The 19,156-nt window shown below is 40.7% G+C and overlaps 1 protein-coding gene across 4 annotated transcripts in view; it reads right to left on the bottom strand.

Moving 5' to 3' along the window:
• Positions 1-19,156, bottom strand: part of ryr2a (ryanodine receptor 2a (cardiac)) — a 587,454-nt gene that overhangs the window by 186,851 nt on the left and 381,447 nt on the right. For all 4 annotated transcript variants that reach the window (XM_052011297.1, XM_052011295.1, XM_052011296.1 and 1 more), the window contains exons 44-50: positions 18,171-18,357; positions 16,481-16,586; positions 14,011-14,131; positions 9,661-9,830; positions 5,421-5,641; positions 4,912-5,002; positions 1,961-2,101 (exon numbers count right to left, since the gene is read on the bottom strand). In XM_052011297.1, the coding sequence (XP_051867257.1) occupies positions 1,961-2,101; positions 4,912-5,002; positions 5,421-5,641; positions 9,661-9,830; positions 14,011-14,131; positions 16,481-16,586; positions 18,171-18,357 (1,037 nt within the window). The remainder of the gene's footprint in view (positions 1-1,960; positions 2,102-4,911; positions 5,003-5,420; positions 5,642-9,660; positions 9,831-14,010; positions 14,132-16,480; positions 16,587-18,170; positions 18,358-19,156) is intronic.

Here is a 19,156-nt window from a genome sequence, read left to right on the forward strand (position 1 = left end):
CAAGCTCTTTAAATAAAGTCCCTTTCATTTTGCATGTCATCTTGAAAGCCTTGTTATCAGGAATTGATGTTGCCAATTATTAGCTGGCATACCCACATCAATGTTTATTTCAAAACCAATCATGGACCTTTTTCAAGAACTGTTACCACTTCTATTTTTTGCAATTTTATGCTAAGAAAATAAAAATTTTACCAGCCCACTCATTCCAACACACTTATGATTACAAAATAAATCTGCAATGTTGGTGAGTCACAAAAAGTGAACGCTCAATGGCATATGGCTCGAAAGACTGGAACCTGGCATCTGCAATCAATGGGTTCCTTATCCCAAACGTTAGTCCTTGCCTACTTTAATTTAACCTGCCACATTGTTCATGTGCCTTTCTTAACTATTTGGACATAGGCAAGACTCCAAGATAACCTGGCATACTGCTTTGATGCAGGACAAACCATAACGTATTGTGGATGAGTGTCTGCCAACCAAAGTCAATGTGCAGGCGATGCAACACTTGTCCTTTGACCGCTTCCTTTCCCGCCATCCAGAGACCCAAACAGTCCTTTGAGGTGAAGTTGTGATTCACTTGCACTTCTTCAATCTGGTATACTGCACTCATCTTCACAATTTAGTCTCCTCTGCATTGGAGAAACCAAACGCAGATTGGGTGGCCACTTTGTGGAGCACCTGTGTTCAGTCCACAGGGGCGACCCTGAGATTCCCGCTGCTCGCCACTGTAATTCTCCATCCCACTCCCACTCTGACCTAAAGGTCTGTGGCCTCATGTATTGCTACAATGAGGGCAAACCCATCACCTCATCTTTCATCTGGGCACGCTGCAGCCTTGTTGACTTAATATTGAATTCCACGTCTTCAGGGAACATCATTTCTCTGTCTGTTTGAGCTGCCCATCTGTGATATTGGCTCAGATTGTTCTTTTTTCCCCTCTGGGAGTAGAAGACATGGCCAAATGTGAAATGATGCATTTTGGGAAGTCAAAGAGGGGTCGGACATATGCAGTAAACGTTAGGGTGCTAAGGAATGTTGATGAACAGAAGGACATTGGTGTTTAAGTCCAAAGTTCCCTGTAAGTCGTAACACATGTTGAAAGGGTGGCAACAAAGGCATGATGGCATGCTTACCTTCGTAGGGTGAGGCACAGGATATAAAAATTGGGACAAAATGTTGCAACTTTGCAAAACACTGGATAGACTGCACTTGGAGTATTGTGTGCAGTTCTAGTCCTCACACGATAGGAAGGATGTGGTTGCACTGGAGGGAGTGCAGAGGTGATTCACCAGGACTTTAGTTATGGGACGTGGATGAATAGGCTCGGTTTGTTTTCCTTAGAGCAATGGGACGGCCTGAGAGAGGTATTTAAAATCATTAGAGGCATAGAAATAATCCTTAGTAGATAGTCAGAATCCTTTTCCCATTGGAGGGGTATCCAACACGTAAAAAAATCTGCATTGGGGTATTAAGAAGAGTAATATCCAATCATCCAGAAAATCTGCTAGTCCAATGCTTCTAAAGTCCTGAGGGTGCCGAATTATTGAAGATTTGATGCAGCATGGTTTCTCTTGATGCTCTGTGTCTATGTATGCTAATGTAATTTTCATTTCTAAATCAATCCAAAAGAACCCACAGCACTCCAGAGGGGAAGGAATTTTTCCCAATTCCCATCACTGATTCAACATTGTAAATGTCAGGCAATTTAATTTCCTCAAAATGGCAGAAATGGGAACTGTATTTACCCAGAGTAAAAGTCTTTCCACTATTTTCACATGAAAGATACATATAATTAGACACAGTAATTAGAAAGTAAAATGAATATTATTTTCTGCACTGTTAATACAGTTTCAGTGAGGTTTGATATCAATTAGCAAAAGAAACTGTTTAAAAAGAGCTATTGCTATGATGGCTAGTCAGTCAGAAGCCCAAGACTCAGTTCTCCCCTCAGAAGTACCTTCTGGGACAGAGCATCAAAAATTCCCCAGAATAACTTCCTCGACAAATGAAGTTCTTCCTCAGAAGCAGCTCCAAAGCTCCCCCAGCCTCCAGGGAGACAGTAATACTTCCAACACCTTTCATAATGATTGGTCAATAGCTGAAAGAGAAGAGTAACAGATAGTTACAGAGCAAAGAATAATTTTCTTTATTTACTTACCTTATTCTGTTTCTAACCCCTCCACACCCCATTGCACAAAATAGATCTCATTGAACCAAAGAGCTGGACAAGATAGGTGCGGACTTGGTGGTTCCTCTGTCTGGGGCATGGTGGAGCAGGCACTAGGGGCAAATTGGCCTATTCCTGCTTCTGCAGTATTTCCTATGTTTGTGTAAGAAGGCAGGTAACAGATCAGTGCCCAAATCCCTCTCAAGTACAGCTCGTTGAGACACGTACAAGAGTGCAAATCAACCAGTGGGGAGGTGAGCAGGATTTCTTTAAATGCAGACACAAGAGACTGCAGATGCTGCAATCTGGAGCAAAAAACAAAATATTTATCTTCCGTCTACACTCTCAGTCCTGATGCAGGGTCTCGACCCAAAACGTTGACTCTCCCTTTGCCTCCACAGATGCTGCCTGAACCACTAAGTTCCTCCAGCAGTTTGCTTTGTTTTCTTTTAAGGCAGTGAGTTGTTGTGAGTTGGAATGCACTGTCTGAAAGGGCAGTGGAAGTTGTTCTAATGATAACTTCCAAAAGTGGATTACTTAAATTTGACACCACAGTAGTGTTTCAAAAACAAGAGGGCGCAGGTTTAAATTGAGACGAAGGAATTTTAAAGGAAATCTGAGGGGGAAGTTCTTTTACACAGAGAGTACTTGACATCCAGAACTAGCTGTCGGAGGAGGTAGTGAAATTAAGTACAATTACTACATTGAAGAGGCATTTCGACAGACATTTAAAATAGACAAGGCCTAGAATAATATGCTGCTGATGCAGGCAGATAGAATTAGTGTAGGTGGGCAGAGAAGGTCAGTATAGATGTGATGGGCCGAATGGCCCGTTTCTGCGCTGTGCAACTCTCTGACCCCGTGCAACTCTCTGACTCCGTGACTCTAAAAAGGTAAAGTTCACAGGGCTGTGAGGTATAAGACTAATTAGTTGTTTCTTCAGAGAGCCAGTACAGGCCCAATGACTGAATAAGCTCTGTCAGTGCTTGACCATTCCTTGACTCTGAGGGGCAGAGATCATGCCTCCAACATACTGTACATGAAGTGCTGGGTTCTGCTCAACATCTATCACATTTACTGTCTGGTTAATTCTCCCCTTGACAGCACTGTACGTTAATCCATTGCATCACACTGTGACCTCAAAGCAAGTTATACTTAATTCTTCCATCAGCAAATACGAATTATTGTATTGTTTTTTATGGAGTGCACTCCAAATAATGTTTAGGTATACAAAAGTCTGAAAGGCATATCTGGGTTGGATAGTAGGAAACTTTTTCCCATAGCACATGCATCCAAAACTAGAAAGCATAGGTTTTGGGGAAGGGGTAAGAGGTTTGAAGGGGATCCGAAGAGGAAATTTTATAGCCAAAGGGTGATTGGAATCTGGAATGCAGAGCCTCAGTGAATGGTGGAAGCAGACACTGTCACAGTATTTAAATATCTAAACGATTACTTGAATCGCCAGGGCATTGAAGGCTATGGACTAAGTGCTGGTAAATGAGATTATTATAGATTATGGCATGAATATTGAATTCTCCCACTTTATGTAATCCCCACACCCCTTCCCCCCAACCACCCCCCCCCACCATGCTTCTCCTCTCTTCCCTTTCCTAGCCTTTCCCTCTTTTTTCTACCCCTTCTTTTTCTCCCTTTTCTCTCCTCACCTTTGAGCCATCCCCGGTGGATCTGCTCTCCCCTCCTCCCCTGCACCTGCCTATCACTATCTCTTACCTGCATCTACCTATCACCACCTTGTGCTCACCCCACCTCCCCTCTTTTGTCCACCTATCACTGCTCTGCTTTTCCCTCCTATACATTGGGCTTCCCCTCTTTCTACCTTCAGTCCTGAAGGAGGGTCCTGACCCAAAACGTTAACTACCTGCTTTTCTCCAAGGATGCTGCCTGGCCTGCTGAGTTCCTCCAGCATCATCGTGTTTTTCATATTACATAACACTATACTGGCCAACATTGGCTTCTGAAGAAATATGATTGAATGATAAAGGGGTTAATAAATTACCTTAAAACTGCAAAGCAATAAAACTATAACCATTGCTGTCTACAATCAACATGTTCAATTTTTCTGATATTAAAATTCCGGCATCATACTAATTCCTCACACTAAAGTGTGTACAGTCAAAAAAGTTTAAGGCAAATAAAGCCTAGAAATATTGTTGGTGAAACAGATGATTGGAAGACATTTATCTTCTCAGCCATTCTCCTCACTTCTCACCCTACACTCCTATCACGTCCCTCTCCCCAGTCCTAACTCTTGACACTCTCAACTCCCCACATCCTCCGTCCAAGCTCTTCCCACCAAATCACTTAAAATAATGTTAATTCCTGCATTTAGACAAAGAATGCCTAATCATATTAAGATTATCAATGGGCACGTACCGACTCAAAGGTCTTGACCTCCGTTCCAGTAAAACATAGTTTTCCTCACTTAAATAAGCAAACTGGGCAGTTTATTTCATTTTGTCCTTACCTCGTATTTTAATGTGCTTTTTCTATTGCTATTGTCAACAGTAAAGGGAGTCAGTCTATTCTTAATTCATGCAAAAGCAGACCAAGTGAGGTGCCCTCATTTGCTCCTACTTACCATTCAATTTTTTTTGTAATTTTTCTTTTGTTTGTAAATTGAAATTCACAGTCTAAGATATACTGTTTGAAAATTTCAAGCATTAACCCACTATTACCTGCTGCTGGATTTTTGCAAGGCTCCAAATGAAACACTAACTTACTTTTAGAGGCATCTTTGCATGTTCATTCAGCAGAGGAACATCAAACACCAATCTCCTCAGCAGGTGCTGCATCATGGATGGCCGTAATTGTCTGTGTGGAAATGGAATTTGCTGGAATGAGTTATCGATATGACTCCTTCTTCATCTGACCAAAACAGCAAGGCTTAGACAATTCAAGTATAAATTTCTCAATGAACTACTACAATGTGAGATTAGTTCCCAACTGATAGCAGGAATTTCAGTCATCCTTATTTGAAATCAAGAACCCAAAAGCACAAAGTAATGCAATACATTACACCATTACTATACATAACTTGGACAAACTATATTCAATTGTTCTTTATTAGGAACGTTGGCATTAGTTGCTTGTGCTAAACTCATGTAGCAATGTCTGTACATCCAAAGTTCAGCCTGATTGAAATAAATCCAGTTGAATTATGAAATCAGAGTATAATGCATGTATAGCACTAGTCAAGGATAAATTTCTACCCCTTTGTTTTTAAACTTACCCACAGATTGCAAGTAAGCACTCCTCAATGGCGTCCCTCTGGGCCTTAGTGAGGGAGCATCCCTTAGACAGCCTGTAGACCGTGTGCAACAAGGAGTCGATGAGGGACGCATGATGTTCAGTGCCAGCAAAGAGTGGGGCACACTTAGTTAACAGCGGCAAAACAGCAGTGCACAAGTATCGATTCAATGCCAATGCCATATCTGTCGCACTCAAGGCAGCCTAAAGATTAAGAAAAGAGAGCAGATATGCTTACTGTCACGGAATTTAATCTACCCTATTAGAGCAATATTGTGCGCTCTTCAAATAAAGAGCTTTAGAAATTCCACCTAAAAAGCCACTGAAGAGCTCGTTTTACTCCAGTTGCCATCCTAAAACTTGATGCAAGTTTTTTATTGCACCTGTGCATACATGTACTTGTGCATATGACAATAAGCTCGACTTTGATCCTGCATATTCTCACACAGATAAAATCTTTCCTATAAAATCATGGAATTGTAACAGAACAGAAAGTGGTCATTCGGCCCATTGAGTCTTTGCCATCTCCTAGTGGAGGAATACCATCAGTCCCATTCCTCAGTTCTCCCATCCCAGCCACCCTATCCCTAAGACCATTAACTGCTGGATTCCCGAAATCTAATTAGCCCAATATCAAAATGGAGACACAAGAGACTGCAGATGCTGGAATCTAGAGCAACAATCAAGATGCTGGAGGAACTCAGTGGATCAGTCAGCATCTGTGGAGGGAAATGGACAGTCCAGATGAAGGTTTTCACTCAAAACATCAACTCTCCATTTCCCTCCACAGACGCTGCCTGACCCACTGAGTTCCACCAGCATCCTGTTTGTTAGCCCATTATCAATTTCACCGATAAACTGTATTTTGGTAATTCCCTCCCTCAGATACACAGGGATGAATCTTATCTCCAAAGATGCACGCAACAGTCATTAAAATTCAAAGAACTTTGAAACTTTGAAAAGTGGTGTCAGAGGTAGATAGGGTGGTGAAAAAAGCTGGACTTCATTGGTCAGAGCACTGAGTATTGGAGTCGGATGTTGCAGTTGTATAATTGGAATTGGAAATTGAATTAGTTTATTATTGTCACTTGAACCAAGATACAGTGAAAATCTTATCTTGCATACTGTTTGTACAGATCAACTCATTACACAGTGCATTGAAACACTGTCAGTGGTTGGTGAGTCTGCACTTGGTGTACAGGAGAGGTTGGCCAGGCTAGGTCTTTATTCTTGGAATGTAGGAGAATGAGAGGCGACCTTATAGAAATGTTTAAAACTATGAAAGGCATAGATAAGGTGGATGGTAACAGTCTTTTCCCCAGGGTAGGGGAATCCAAACCTAGGAGGAATAGGTTTAGGGTGAGAGGGGAAAAATTTAAAGGGGACCTGAGGGGCAACTTTTTCACGTAAAGGATGGTGAGTATATGGAATGAGCTGCCAGAGGAAGTGGTTGAGGCAGCTACGGTAGTGTAGCGGTTAGCATAACGCTTTACAGCGCCAGCAACCCAGGTTCAATTCCGGCCACTGTCTGTAAGGAGTTTGTAAGTTCTCCCCGTGTCTGCGTGGGTTTCCTCTGGGTGCTCTGGTTTCCTCCCACATTCCAAAGATGTACGGGTTAGGAAGTGGGCATGCTATGTTGGCGCCAGAAGCGTGGCGACACTTGCAGGCTGCTCCCACAACACTCTATGCAAAATGTGCATTTCACTGTGTGTTTTGATGTACATGTGACTAATAAAGATTCTTATCTTATCTCTTACAATAGTATAATTTAAGAAGCACTTGAATAGGTACATGGAGGGGCAGGGCTTAGAGGGATTAGGGCCGAACGCAGGAAATTGGGACAACCTGGGTGGGCACTGTGGTCAGCGTGGACTGGTTGGGCTGAAAGGCCTGTCTCCGTGCTATATTGCTCTATGACTCTATGCCTCTATAATTTCAAACAGAAACAAAACCATCTCAAATACACCCAATTCCAGGTTAACAGAACTGAGATGTGGATGGCCAATCAATGATCTTGCAGATCATGGGTTAGTCATGGAAATACTAATAATGAGGCTGTTTGCCTTTACTTGACCATTCTTCCCAATTTTAATTATAGGCAGCTCGATTTCCCAGGCCAAGGTAACTGAAAACAAGGCTAGAAGGACTGAATTGATGAGATAAGCATCTTTACGTTATTGCTTGTTGAAAGAGTAAGTATGCAACACTACAAGGAATTAAACATGAACCATGCAATTCATGGGATTTACTAATTAATTGGTAGTCACTGGTTATTGGATTATTAATATCACATGTACTGAGATACAGTGAAAAGTTTTTGTTTGCATGCCATCCAGACAGATCATTCAATACATAAGTACATTGAGGTAGTGCAAAAGGTAAAAAAGCAGAATGCAGAATATAGTGTTACAGTCAGAGAGAAAGTGCAGTGCAGGCAGACAAATAAAGTGCAAGGACCATGATGAGGTAGGCTGAGAGATCATCTTTAGCATATAAGAGGCACGTTCAAGAATCTTATAAAGCGGGACAGAAGCTGTCCTTGAGCCTGGTGGTCTGTGTTCTCAAGCATTTGTATTCTCTGCCCGATGGAAGGTGGGAGAAGAGAGAATGACCAGGGTGGGAAGGTCCTTGATTATGCTGGCTGTTTCACCAAGGCAGGGAGGGGAGGCTGGTTTCCAAGATGTGCTAGGCTGTGTCCACAACTCTCTGCAGTTTCTTGCGGTCTTGGGCAGAGCAGTTGCCGTACCAAGCTGTGATGCATCCAGACAAGATGCTTTCTATGGTGCATCTGTAAAAATTGGTGAGGATCATCGGGGACATGCCGAATTTCCTTAGCCTTCTGAGGAAGTAGAGGTGCTGTGGTGGTGACCTCATTTCCCACTATGACACTAAGTGGAAACATTTATGATTACACTTGGAAGGGAAAATGCATTGAAAGTAAATGGATGAAAAATGAGAGTATGTTGGGTGAGCATTTGCCCAAATTCAAATGTTCTCACAATGGGAAAGGCTCTACATTGGGAATAGTACTCTGTAAAAATGCCCCTTGTGTACTATTTAGGAAATGCATTGCTGGTCCTGGAAACAGATTAGTTTTGCAGAAGTATAACATGATAAAATGGTATTGCAGTGTTGTCTCCATATGATATACAGAGTCAGCAATGAGTTTTGACATATGATTTTGCCAACAGCTTTCAATGCTGTGCCAATGTATGTCTTTCTGAGTGATGCTCTACATTTATCATCTAAAATCTAGCAGTGGCAGTCATGTAACGATTAATACTTAATTCTGCGTATAAGCTGTTTAAAATGTTTGCTCCAGTCAGAATCCCACTGAGGGAAGACAAATTCTATAATTATTCTGTCACACGTTCAGCTCAAGTGGATATATTATTAATGTTTTATCGTCCCACTATTCCCAAGAAAATGCTGACAAAAAATGTCCCTCAAGTAAGGCAGTGTTAAAACTGCAAGTTTCAAATGCGCATTTATACAAACGAGTGTTTGGGGGACCAGGGGAATGGATCTGCCGACTGCTGCGGGGCCACAGTCACCTTCTGCTGGGTGGGAATGGAGTGGGGCATTTCCCCGTGCCTTCTCTACCCTACTTTCTCCCTCTCCCCTTTCCCCCATTCGAACCACAACAATCGGGGATTGGGCTGAGAGCTGAGAGTGCTGAGCAGACTCACTTGCTCACACATTGCATCAGTGAGGCCAGCTTGCGGCCACTCTTTCCGCGGCTGCTTGCTCTCCCATCACAGCTGTTTCTGTGTCCCACAGCTGCAGCTGCATCCCACCAGTGCTGCTCAACCCACTGAGTTCCTCCAGCGGATTGTCTGTTGCTCCAGATTCCAGCATCTGTAGTCTTCTATGTCTCCACATCTGTTTCTGTGATCCTCTCCAACACACTGTTGTTCATTTCCGACTTACAGTTCAGGTTACGAACAGTTCTCCGGAACAACACACTGTCATAACTTGAGGACTGCCTGTATACACATTCACCATTACACTTCACCTAATTCTGAGTGGCAGGAACAATAATGAATTCATCTTTTTATCCACTTGCTTGGAAGTTTCTGTTTAGAACACACCTTGGTTTCTTTCAGGCTTATTTTCAGCACAAGTGGCTGAAATCCTGAAACACCACTAAACTTCCATCACATTGACAGAAACATGAAGAGACGTGATGCCAATTAAACCTCAGAGGTCTCTTATCTACCCACCGTGTCCAGAGAAGCAGCAGCACGGAGATCTGGCAAAAAGCCAACCTCCAAAAGATGTAAAAGGAAATCTTGCTCTTCAATCCCATAGACCCTCTCCAGGAACAAAACCATGGCTGCCTTGTGGTCAGGGCAGAATCCAGCCGACATGTCAGGCTCCACAACTGTCCCATCTGGAAGAAAATAACAATATTTACTAAATACTTCCAGAAAGTCCCAAAATTTTCTTTTCAAGCTTTGTTAATTTTGTTTTCTTTCATCAATGCAGAAACATCCCAATCAGTGAACATCCTTTGCATTTATATGATACCCTTCTCAACCTCAAGAGGAGTGGTTTACAGCCAAAGTACACTTGAAGGGCAATCTCTGTCACAATGTAGAATACTTGGCAGCCAAATGCTGCACAGCAAGCTTCCACAAATAGTAGTTACAGCTTTTGTAATTTTGGAAGAGAGATAAATGTTGGTTAGGATGTTAAGAAAGGGTGTCATGCTTCAAAACAGCACCGTGAGTTCTTTTATATCTATTTGAGAGGGGAGAGAAGTGATAAAATCTAAGAAACCTACAGCCATGAAGAGGACATCATGTTTACGCCAGCAAAACATGAGCCATTTCGGCTTATCCTACTCCCCAGCAATCAGCATTTCAAGTGTTCATCCAGGGTAGGTGTAAGTTACATTTTAACATCTCATCCCAAAGGCAGTGCCTCCAACAGTCTACACTCTCTCAGTGGTGTATTGCGCAGTCAACCTTGATTTTTGCAGCCAAGCCCTTGGAGTAAGACTTCAACCCACAACTTTCTGACGGAGAAGCAAAAGAGCTACATCCTCATTTCCGATGATGATGATTTTTCAGTCAACCATTAGGATAGGACAACATTTATTCTGATGCTTCACCTGCCCTGGGAGACCATCCACCTACTCACAACCACCGGATGGTAATGCAATCAAAAACCCAGCAGTGCAGGAGGAACCAAGCCTGTGCAACTGTTCAAATCCACAACGTCATTTAACTCCATCTATATATGGTATCAGGGACTCTACCTCCTGTTATCAATCAATAAGCATGTAGGCTTTCCACAAAAAATGCACATCAACAAGGCAAAAATTTTACATATGTTTAATAAACAGAAAGCCTTGCATCATTTCCATGACATACTAATTTAATATAATCTTCCTTCCATAAACATCCTTCCATTGAAAGGTCAAAAGTGGGGATGCTGATAATTACACAATGTTCAATTCCATTCACAACTCCTCAGCAAGTGAAGCAGTCCATGTCTACTGGAAGCAAGTAAATGACATGCAGGCACAGACCGATAATCAGTAAGTAACTTTCACACCCCATGTGTGCCAGTCATCATCTCCTACAATAGAAAGCCTAACTACCCATCCTTCCAATTCAACAACATTACCATCACTGAATCCACCATGGTCCACAACCAGGCTGACATCACTGGCCAGATATTTAACTGGACCAGCCTCATAAATACAACAGCTACAAGACCAATTTGAAAGCTGGGTATCATGTAGTAAGTGACCCATCTCCTGGTTCCACAAAGAGTTTAACAATCTCCAAGGCACAATTCAGGGATTCTCCTCTTGCCTGGATGAGTGCAGCTCCAACACTCAAGAAGCTCAACACCGTCCAGGACAAAGCAGCCTGATTGTTTGGGAGCCCATCCACCGACCTGAACATTTTCTCCTTCTACCACTGGCACATCACAGCTGCAGTGTGCAGCATCTCACAGATGCATTGCAGATGCTTACCCAGGCTACTCCAACAGCACCTCTCTAACACCAAGAAGGGCAAGTGCAGCATGTACATGGGAAGATCTCAATCTTTAAGTATCCTTCCAAGTAACACACCATCCTGAGTAGTAAATGGATCCTTTATAGTTGATGGATCTAAATCCTGGAACTCCTTACCCAAGTGCAAGGTGAGAGTACCTTCAACTGAAGGACTGCAGTGGTTGAAAAGAATGGCTCACCACCTAGGGAAGCGCAATAAGTACTGGCCTAACCAACAACATCCACATCCATAAAATTAAAAAAAAAATCTTGTTAATTACAAAACCCCACTAAGTTGCAAACTTGCTATACAAGGATTAACTGTAATAACAATAATGAAGATAATAGAAGGTTGTTGTAGGTTACAACAGAACATCAATAGGATGCAGAGCTGGGCTGAGAAGTGGCAGATGGAGTTCAACCCAGAAAAGTGTGAAGTGATACACTTTGGAAGATACAATTTGAAGGCACAATACAAGGTTAACAGCAGGACTCTTAGCAGTCTGGAGGAACAGAAGGTTCTTGGGGTCCACATCCATAGATCCCTCAAGATTGCTGCACAGGTTGATAGGGTTGTTAAGGAGGTGTATGGTGTGTTGGCCTTCATTAGTCAGGGTATTGAATTCAAGAGCCACAAGGCAATGTTGCAGCTCTATAAAACTCTGGTTAGACCACACTTGGAGTATTGTGTTCAGTTCTGGTCACCTCATTATAAGAAGGATGTGGAAGATTTAGAGATGGTGCAGAGGAGATTTACTAGAATGCTGCCTGGATTGGAGAACATGTCTTTTAGGTTGAGTGCGTAAGGCTTTTCTCTTTGGAGAGAAGGAGGATGAGAGGTGACTGGATAGAGGTGTACAAGGTGATAAGAGGCATAGATCAAGTGGACAGTCAGAGACTGTTTCCCGGGGTGAAAATGGCTAACATGAGGGGGCATAATTTTAAGGTGATTGGAGGAAGGTATGGGGGGGTGTCAGAGGTAAGTTTTTTTACACAGAGAGCGGCGCGTGCATGGAATGCACTGCCGGCAGAGGTGGTGGAAGCAGATACATTAGGGACATTCAAGAGACTCTTAGATAGCCACATGAATGATGGACAAATGGAGGGCTATGTGGGAGGGAAGGGTTAGATAGATCTTAGAGCAGGATAAAATGTCGGCACAACATCATGGGCCGAAGGGCCTGTACTGTGCTGTAACGTTCTATGTTCTGTGACAGAACAAATAAAATGACAATGGGTCAATGTCAATTTCAAAGATTAATAAATCAATATTAGCATTATATTCCACAAATCTATCAGATAAAAAGAACCTTAAAATAATATGAATACACAGGAAAAAATGTCTTCACCACAAGGACTGCATTCTGTCAGAGCATGTCACCCACAGGTTACCTGCTGCATTTGATTTTCATTCCAATAAAGTATACAATGTTAACTGATCTGTTATCTGGTGCTCAAGTCATGAGTTCAGCTACATTGTTGGGAAAAAAATTGGGCCAAATCCTTTGATTTGCCATTTACATTTTCTGAGCCAAAGTGTATTTTATCTGACTCTGTTTACAGAGTTTGAAGTCTGATTACATGAGAGGCAGTGAACGTATTTTAAATGGGCAGATTATCTCACTATAATGTCCCACGTACATCACTTTTGCTTAGTACAAATTACAGCCTGCAGTAGTTTATCTGCAATATGCCAAAAATGTCATTTAAAGAAAATAATTAGTATGCATGTATTGTTCCAATGCAGTTTATGTAAATAAGTTCACCAAGATTTGTCACCCAAAATCAAATTGCGTATCATTGTTCAAAGCAATACTGTTTGAACGAGCTGTAAACGTTACAATTTTGAACCATTGTATGTGAGTGAAATAAGTTTCTTCAATTGAGTTATGTTCCTGCTATTTTGCAATCATTGGTGGCAAGTAAAAATCACTTTAAAATACAACAGACCAAGTGAATGGTCATCCACTTCAAACATTATCTGTTTCTCTCTTCACAAATGCAACCTGACCTGTGAAATAATTCCAACATTTTCTTTTTTTATATCAGAAAATTATCTTATTTTCAATTCTATTTTGCATTTGTTCTTTCCATACCAATTTTAATAACCTTCTAAGCACTTCTTTTGCACTCATTTCAAGATATTGAATTGTCAATCAAAATTATCTGCAAACCAATGTTGTTAAAGACCTTAGCTTGAACCATTCGTATTACAAGTGGTGACTGCCAATGAGAATAATTTATTTGATCTGTTCCCTTTCATCAAATGTACTTTAGTAGACACTGGAACATAATCGTACAATCATTGCTTCAAGTAGTCAATAATCCTCTCTGAGCAGTATTAGTACTTTGTAAATTATCAGAGACTATTTTCACCAATTCTGGTTCAAGACCCTAATCAATTCATTGCCTCTTATTCCTCAGCAAAATCCAAAAAGTCTCTAAGTTGGCTTCCATTTCATGAATTGCAATCTGCTAAAGACATAATATTGTAATTAATTTTTTTCATCAGCTACAATAAAATCAGTTAACATAAAGCCTTCTTTCAGGGTGGCTAACTCACCCTTAGCAACTGTTGGCATCTGGAAGGGAATGCTGATAACTCCTTCCAGGTCTTCCAGAGGAATCAAGGACCGGAGAATGGATTTAATCCGTATTGCCTCACCTTTACCAGCATTTATGAGCTATTGCAATAAAAACAAAACAAATAAAAGTTGAGATACTTAAATCTGGGAAACTACACACAAATGGTGTGACAAGAATACCAATGTGCTTTAGTAAGGGTGATGTTCCTATTTCTGTGGTAATTTTTGCTCTTCCCTTTCCTGAGTCTCTCCTCTCTGCCTCAACTACAGGAAGTCAATAAGTTATCAGACTTTTGCCAGTACTAATCTGAAACCCACTGCTCCAAAAATGGTTTGATCTGTTGACCAGAACTCTCTGTTCCTGATCCGCCTGCCTTACCTTGAGGGACTCATGAAACATCGTCGGCATAAATACAAGAATCTGCTTAAAATGCCTTTTAATTCTGAAACCAAGTATCTCTGGACTTCTGCAGGGAACCAAAGATCTTGTCTTCAATTGGAGCAATGATAAGTTAAGCAAGAGAACAGGATTCATAGGTATTAAGACTTGGGATGTGTCAACCTGAATTGTGGAGAATACATTAGAGAGAAAATGAAGACCAAAGCTATCATTCACTCATAACTTCAGGTCTGCATCACTATTGTTTCACGAATACCTCTGAACAATGTGCTCAAGAAAATCCTGTAGTACCTGACGAATCACTTTTGATTTTTTATTTGTGAGTAGTTGTAAAATTAAAAGGCATGATGGGAAGCTTGGCTAAGTAAATTAAGGATTAAAGAATTGTGTGATAATCAACCGACCACACCTGGAGCTGCGTGTTTCTGTTAACATTGGTAAGGGCCATTGATTTTGCAGTTACCAAAGGAGATACTGCAGAACTGAGATGAGTTATAAACACCTTGTTGTTAAAGTAGACTTTTTATGCAGTAAACCTTGATGTCTGCTCATATTAAATCTCTTAATGTAATAAACAAGTTGTCTACCTTATTGTTAAGAAGGCAATGTAGCCACATGAGGGAGGTAATGGTGGCACGGTCATGTGGCGGTTAGCGTAACGCTATTACAGCACCAGCGACCTGGGTTCAATTCCGCCGCTGTCTGCAAGGAGTTTATATGTTCTCCCCATGTCTACGAGGGTTTCCTCCGGGTGCTCCGGTTTCCTCCCACATTCCAAAGACGTACAGGTTAGGAGTTGTGGGCATGCTATGTTGGCGCCAGAAGTGTGGCGGCACTTGCGGGCTGCCCCCAGCACAGTCTCAGTAACGCAAAAAGACACATTTCACTGTGTGTTTTGATGTACATGTGACTAATAAATAAATATCTTATCTTATAATGGTAAACAATGGCCATGAGGTGCTAATCTGGAAGGAAATGAAATGTCACATGTGGTGTTTAGTGGAAATATCAACCCTAATCACTACAGTTTAGCAACATCATGACCGCTTTGATCACTTTGCATTAAAATGGGCTTTGTTTTTTCTCTGTTCTAATTGTGTTCTTTCTTGTAAAAATTGTGTATAATTTATGCTTATGTTTTTCTTGTGAATGCTGCTTATATGATGCCATATACCTGTGATGCTGCTGCAAGTAAGTTTTTCATTGCAACTGTGTGTACATGTACCTGTACGTCTGACAATAAACTCGACTTTAACTTACTTTGAAATGGCATTTTGACCACTAGAGCCAATGGAACTATGTGAACTCCATATAGATATTGATTGAGTTGCCTTTCCCTGGCAAATCAAGGATGAAACTAATCCTTAGATTCATACTGGCTTTAGGACTGCATGAAAGATTGATAGATTCTGATAGGCAAGGCGGTTCGTGGTTACTGAGATAGGCAGGAATACAAAGTTGAGGGTACAGTCAGTTGAGACATACCCTTTTTCAGGCTCTAGGGGCTGAGAGGCCTACATCCAATCCTAACTCCAACACTGGCATGAAAATCCAAAGATAACCTCACCTGTGTCCAAGTGGTTCCAATAATCAAGGGCAGTGAGCTACTTGTTAACTATAGCCTGTTGTTAAATACTTAATAAACTCTTGATCTTTTACAAAAGTACTTCTGGTTGCTGCTCATTACGTCCTGTTCAAGAACTGTTCCAGTTGTACATGGTCAAATACTCAATGATGTCAATCAAATTTGCTTTACTGAACACTTAGTTAATATTGCTAACATTTTATTCCAAGAGAATGCACATGAACTCTTCTATTTGCCTGCACTACATTCTCAGGTTTGGAAAGATACATGGCAGTCTGTATTCAGTTCTGAGAAGAAGTATCAGAATTAGATATATTTAACTTCACTGTAAAGAAAAGTAACTATGTGGAATTTCTCCTCAAAGCAACTTAGTTTATGAGAACCTATTAACAGAATCGAACTTTGGACTGGGTAACTTTCAGACCATCACCGAAGTTCTTTCTGGAGTTGACTTGCTACTTACATGGATCTCTGGTGCACACCGACCCAATAAATCAATTAAAGCAGAATAGAAGGTCATAATAGCGTTCCCCATATGAATTGTATCATCTTCCTCTTCTTCAGTATCCCTATTAAACAAAAGTATGAGACAATAGCATGTCGCACGATGTCATCTGTATTATAAGAGGCTGTGAATCAGGTAATACCAACAGCTAGTCACACACTTCAATACACAAACACATAAAAATGCAAATAGAATATTATAAAGTAGCAACATGTACAATGAAAGAAATGTAAAAATGATTGGACTTAGAGAGAGGCATTTTACATAATTGTGTTTAAGTATCTCTTTCAATCCTTTTCATTGTCACACTGGCAGACTGTTGACCTTCAAGGAGGGATCTTTTCCCTGTTAGCAGTGGCTGAGGGTGTATTAGGCTGTTTGCCATTAATGATTTTATCATTTGGTATCACTAACCATGGGCTGGCTGTGCATGTTTGGGAATTTCCAACAAAACCACCAACTGTTGCAAAAAAACCCAATGTAAAATGGCTTCCCTTATCACTGAAATCCTTGCAATAAATTACGGAAGTGCACTAGTTTAACCAGTTCATATTTGCGAATGCAATTTTATGACTAGGTTATAGAAAAGCAGGGCCTTTCAGATTTTTGGTAGAGAAAGGAGTTTACCCCACAATTTTTAATTCATAAATGTGGCTTTTTCAGGAATGCACATCTTTAAACTTCAAAGTTGATTGCCATTATCAATTTAAGAAAAGTTAATGATGGAATTAATTTTTGGTGATCTTTCTCATCTTTTACAGTAAACTGCAAGTTCAGAACATACCTCAGGGAAGTTACTCCAAGTTAAACAGCGTGGAAGAGTTTAATTACCTGAAGCACTTAATTGTTTAAACATCTTACTATGACTGCTGACATTAATTCAATTCTCCCACATTGCTGGCCTTATTAATTCATCAATGACAAGTTGCTCTATTCGAAACATATTTGACGTAAGGGGAGATAATGAGTGACTTTATTCATAATCTTAAAATTGCTGCTGAGCGACTGGGGCCAGGAGTGATATCAGGAAGCAATGGTTCATATACAGGATTACCAGCGAAAAGCTGGGTCCAGTGGAAATTTCAAACCTAAGATTTACTAGTTTTAAGGATTACAGGACAAAGGTGAGTGCACCCAGTTGAGATCTAGTTCACTGTAATCGCACTGGGTGGTGGAAGAGGCCAACACACTTAATGCCCGACTCCAGGTCTGATGTTTCATTCTGAATAAACCTATGAGCGAACCTATAATAGATTTTGAAAATTTAAAAAAAACCAGAAAATTCTAGAAATCTGAAAAAAAAATGCTGGAGAAAGCTCAGCAGATCAGGCAGCATTTGTGGAAAGAGAAACAATCAATGTTTCAGATCTGCATCCCTCTGAGGACCAGATCCAAAACATTAATTGTTTCTCTTTCCACAGATGCTGCCTGACCTGCTGAGTTTTTTCAGCATTTCCTTTAATGGCTTTTGATGCTTTTTACTGTTGATCAAAGGTGACCCACCAAAAAAAATTAGACTGAAAGGTTTTGTACTTTGTTTCTTTGAGGTTAGGTGGAAGATCATAAAAATAATCTAAAGAGTACCATGGACATAACACCTATGATCAGCAAATGCTTGGCATTAAAGGACGTCACTTGTTCGACTCACAGACTTCTACTAGATTCACCAGACGGTGAAAGGCCATCTCTCGCTGGGTCTTCAGAGATCCTTATGGCTTCCTCCATAGCTGATAGAAGCCCATCCCCACCTTCTCCTCGCAGGGCTGGACCAAAGCACTCGGGGCGACGAATCAACAATCTTACAACCTCATTGGCATTTTCTTCCACACTCTCACCTGAAAATGGCAGAAACAATACAAGGCTAAGATGTCACATGCATTAAAATAGAATTACCGTTAAATCAAAATGTACTTCAAAACCAACATTAGGTTCATAAGTAGATGTTGCAACACAACACAAACAACTTGGGAGATATCAAATAAGTTTCTTAAACAGATGAACAATAAACATAAGCAAATTAGAAATTAAATGAAGCTTAAAATAAATCTTAAAATAATGAAAAAATATGGAATTATTCAATTAATCTACTTAAGGATGTGTACATGCAACTGAATTTAACTGAACTGATGTAACAGAATTGCATTGAATGTTATTGATGATTTTAATTTTAAAGTACAATGGTGCACATAATATAAAAGCTAACATTGGTACAGCAGTGTCATTTACCAATTAGTACATTGCACTAATGGTCAGCTTGCAACTCTTAAGTAGGTTCCACAGCCAACTGAATTGCAAAAATAAATTAAAGGCAAGTTTGTTTATCATCACCATACCTCAGCAATTGAATATCAGTTCTGTTTTACATGGATGTATGACGTACCAGCCTGGTGCATTCATTCAGCGCAGTCAGTATCAAGGCATACAGCTATTACTCAGTACTTAATATGAGAGAAATGTCAGTCCTTGCCCAGTGCGTAATGGAAGTAAATCACACGTTCGAGCACATTTATTCTTGAGTTCAATTTACTGGCTCATAAAGCTACAACTCTGATGGTGATTGTCCACTGAGAACACACCACACATTCACTATTATCATAAAATCACTACTAAATAATAGCACATTTTCCTTTTTAC

Source organism: Pristis pectinata, chromosome 3, assembly GCF_009764475.1.
Source record: "Pristis pectinata isolate sPriPec2 chromosome 3, sPriPec2.1.pri, whole genome shotgun sequence".
Lineage (NCBI taxonomy): Eukaryota > Metazoa > Chordata > Chondrichthyes > Rhinopristiformes > Pristidae > Pristis > Pristis pectinata.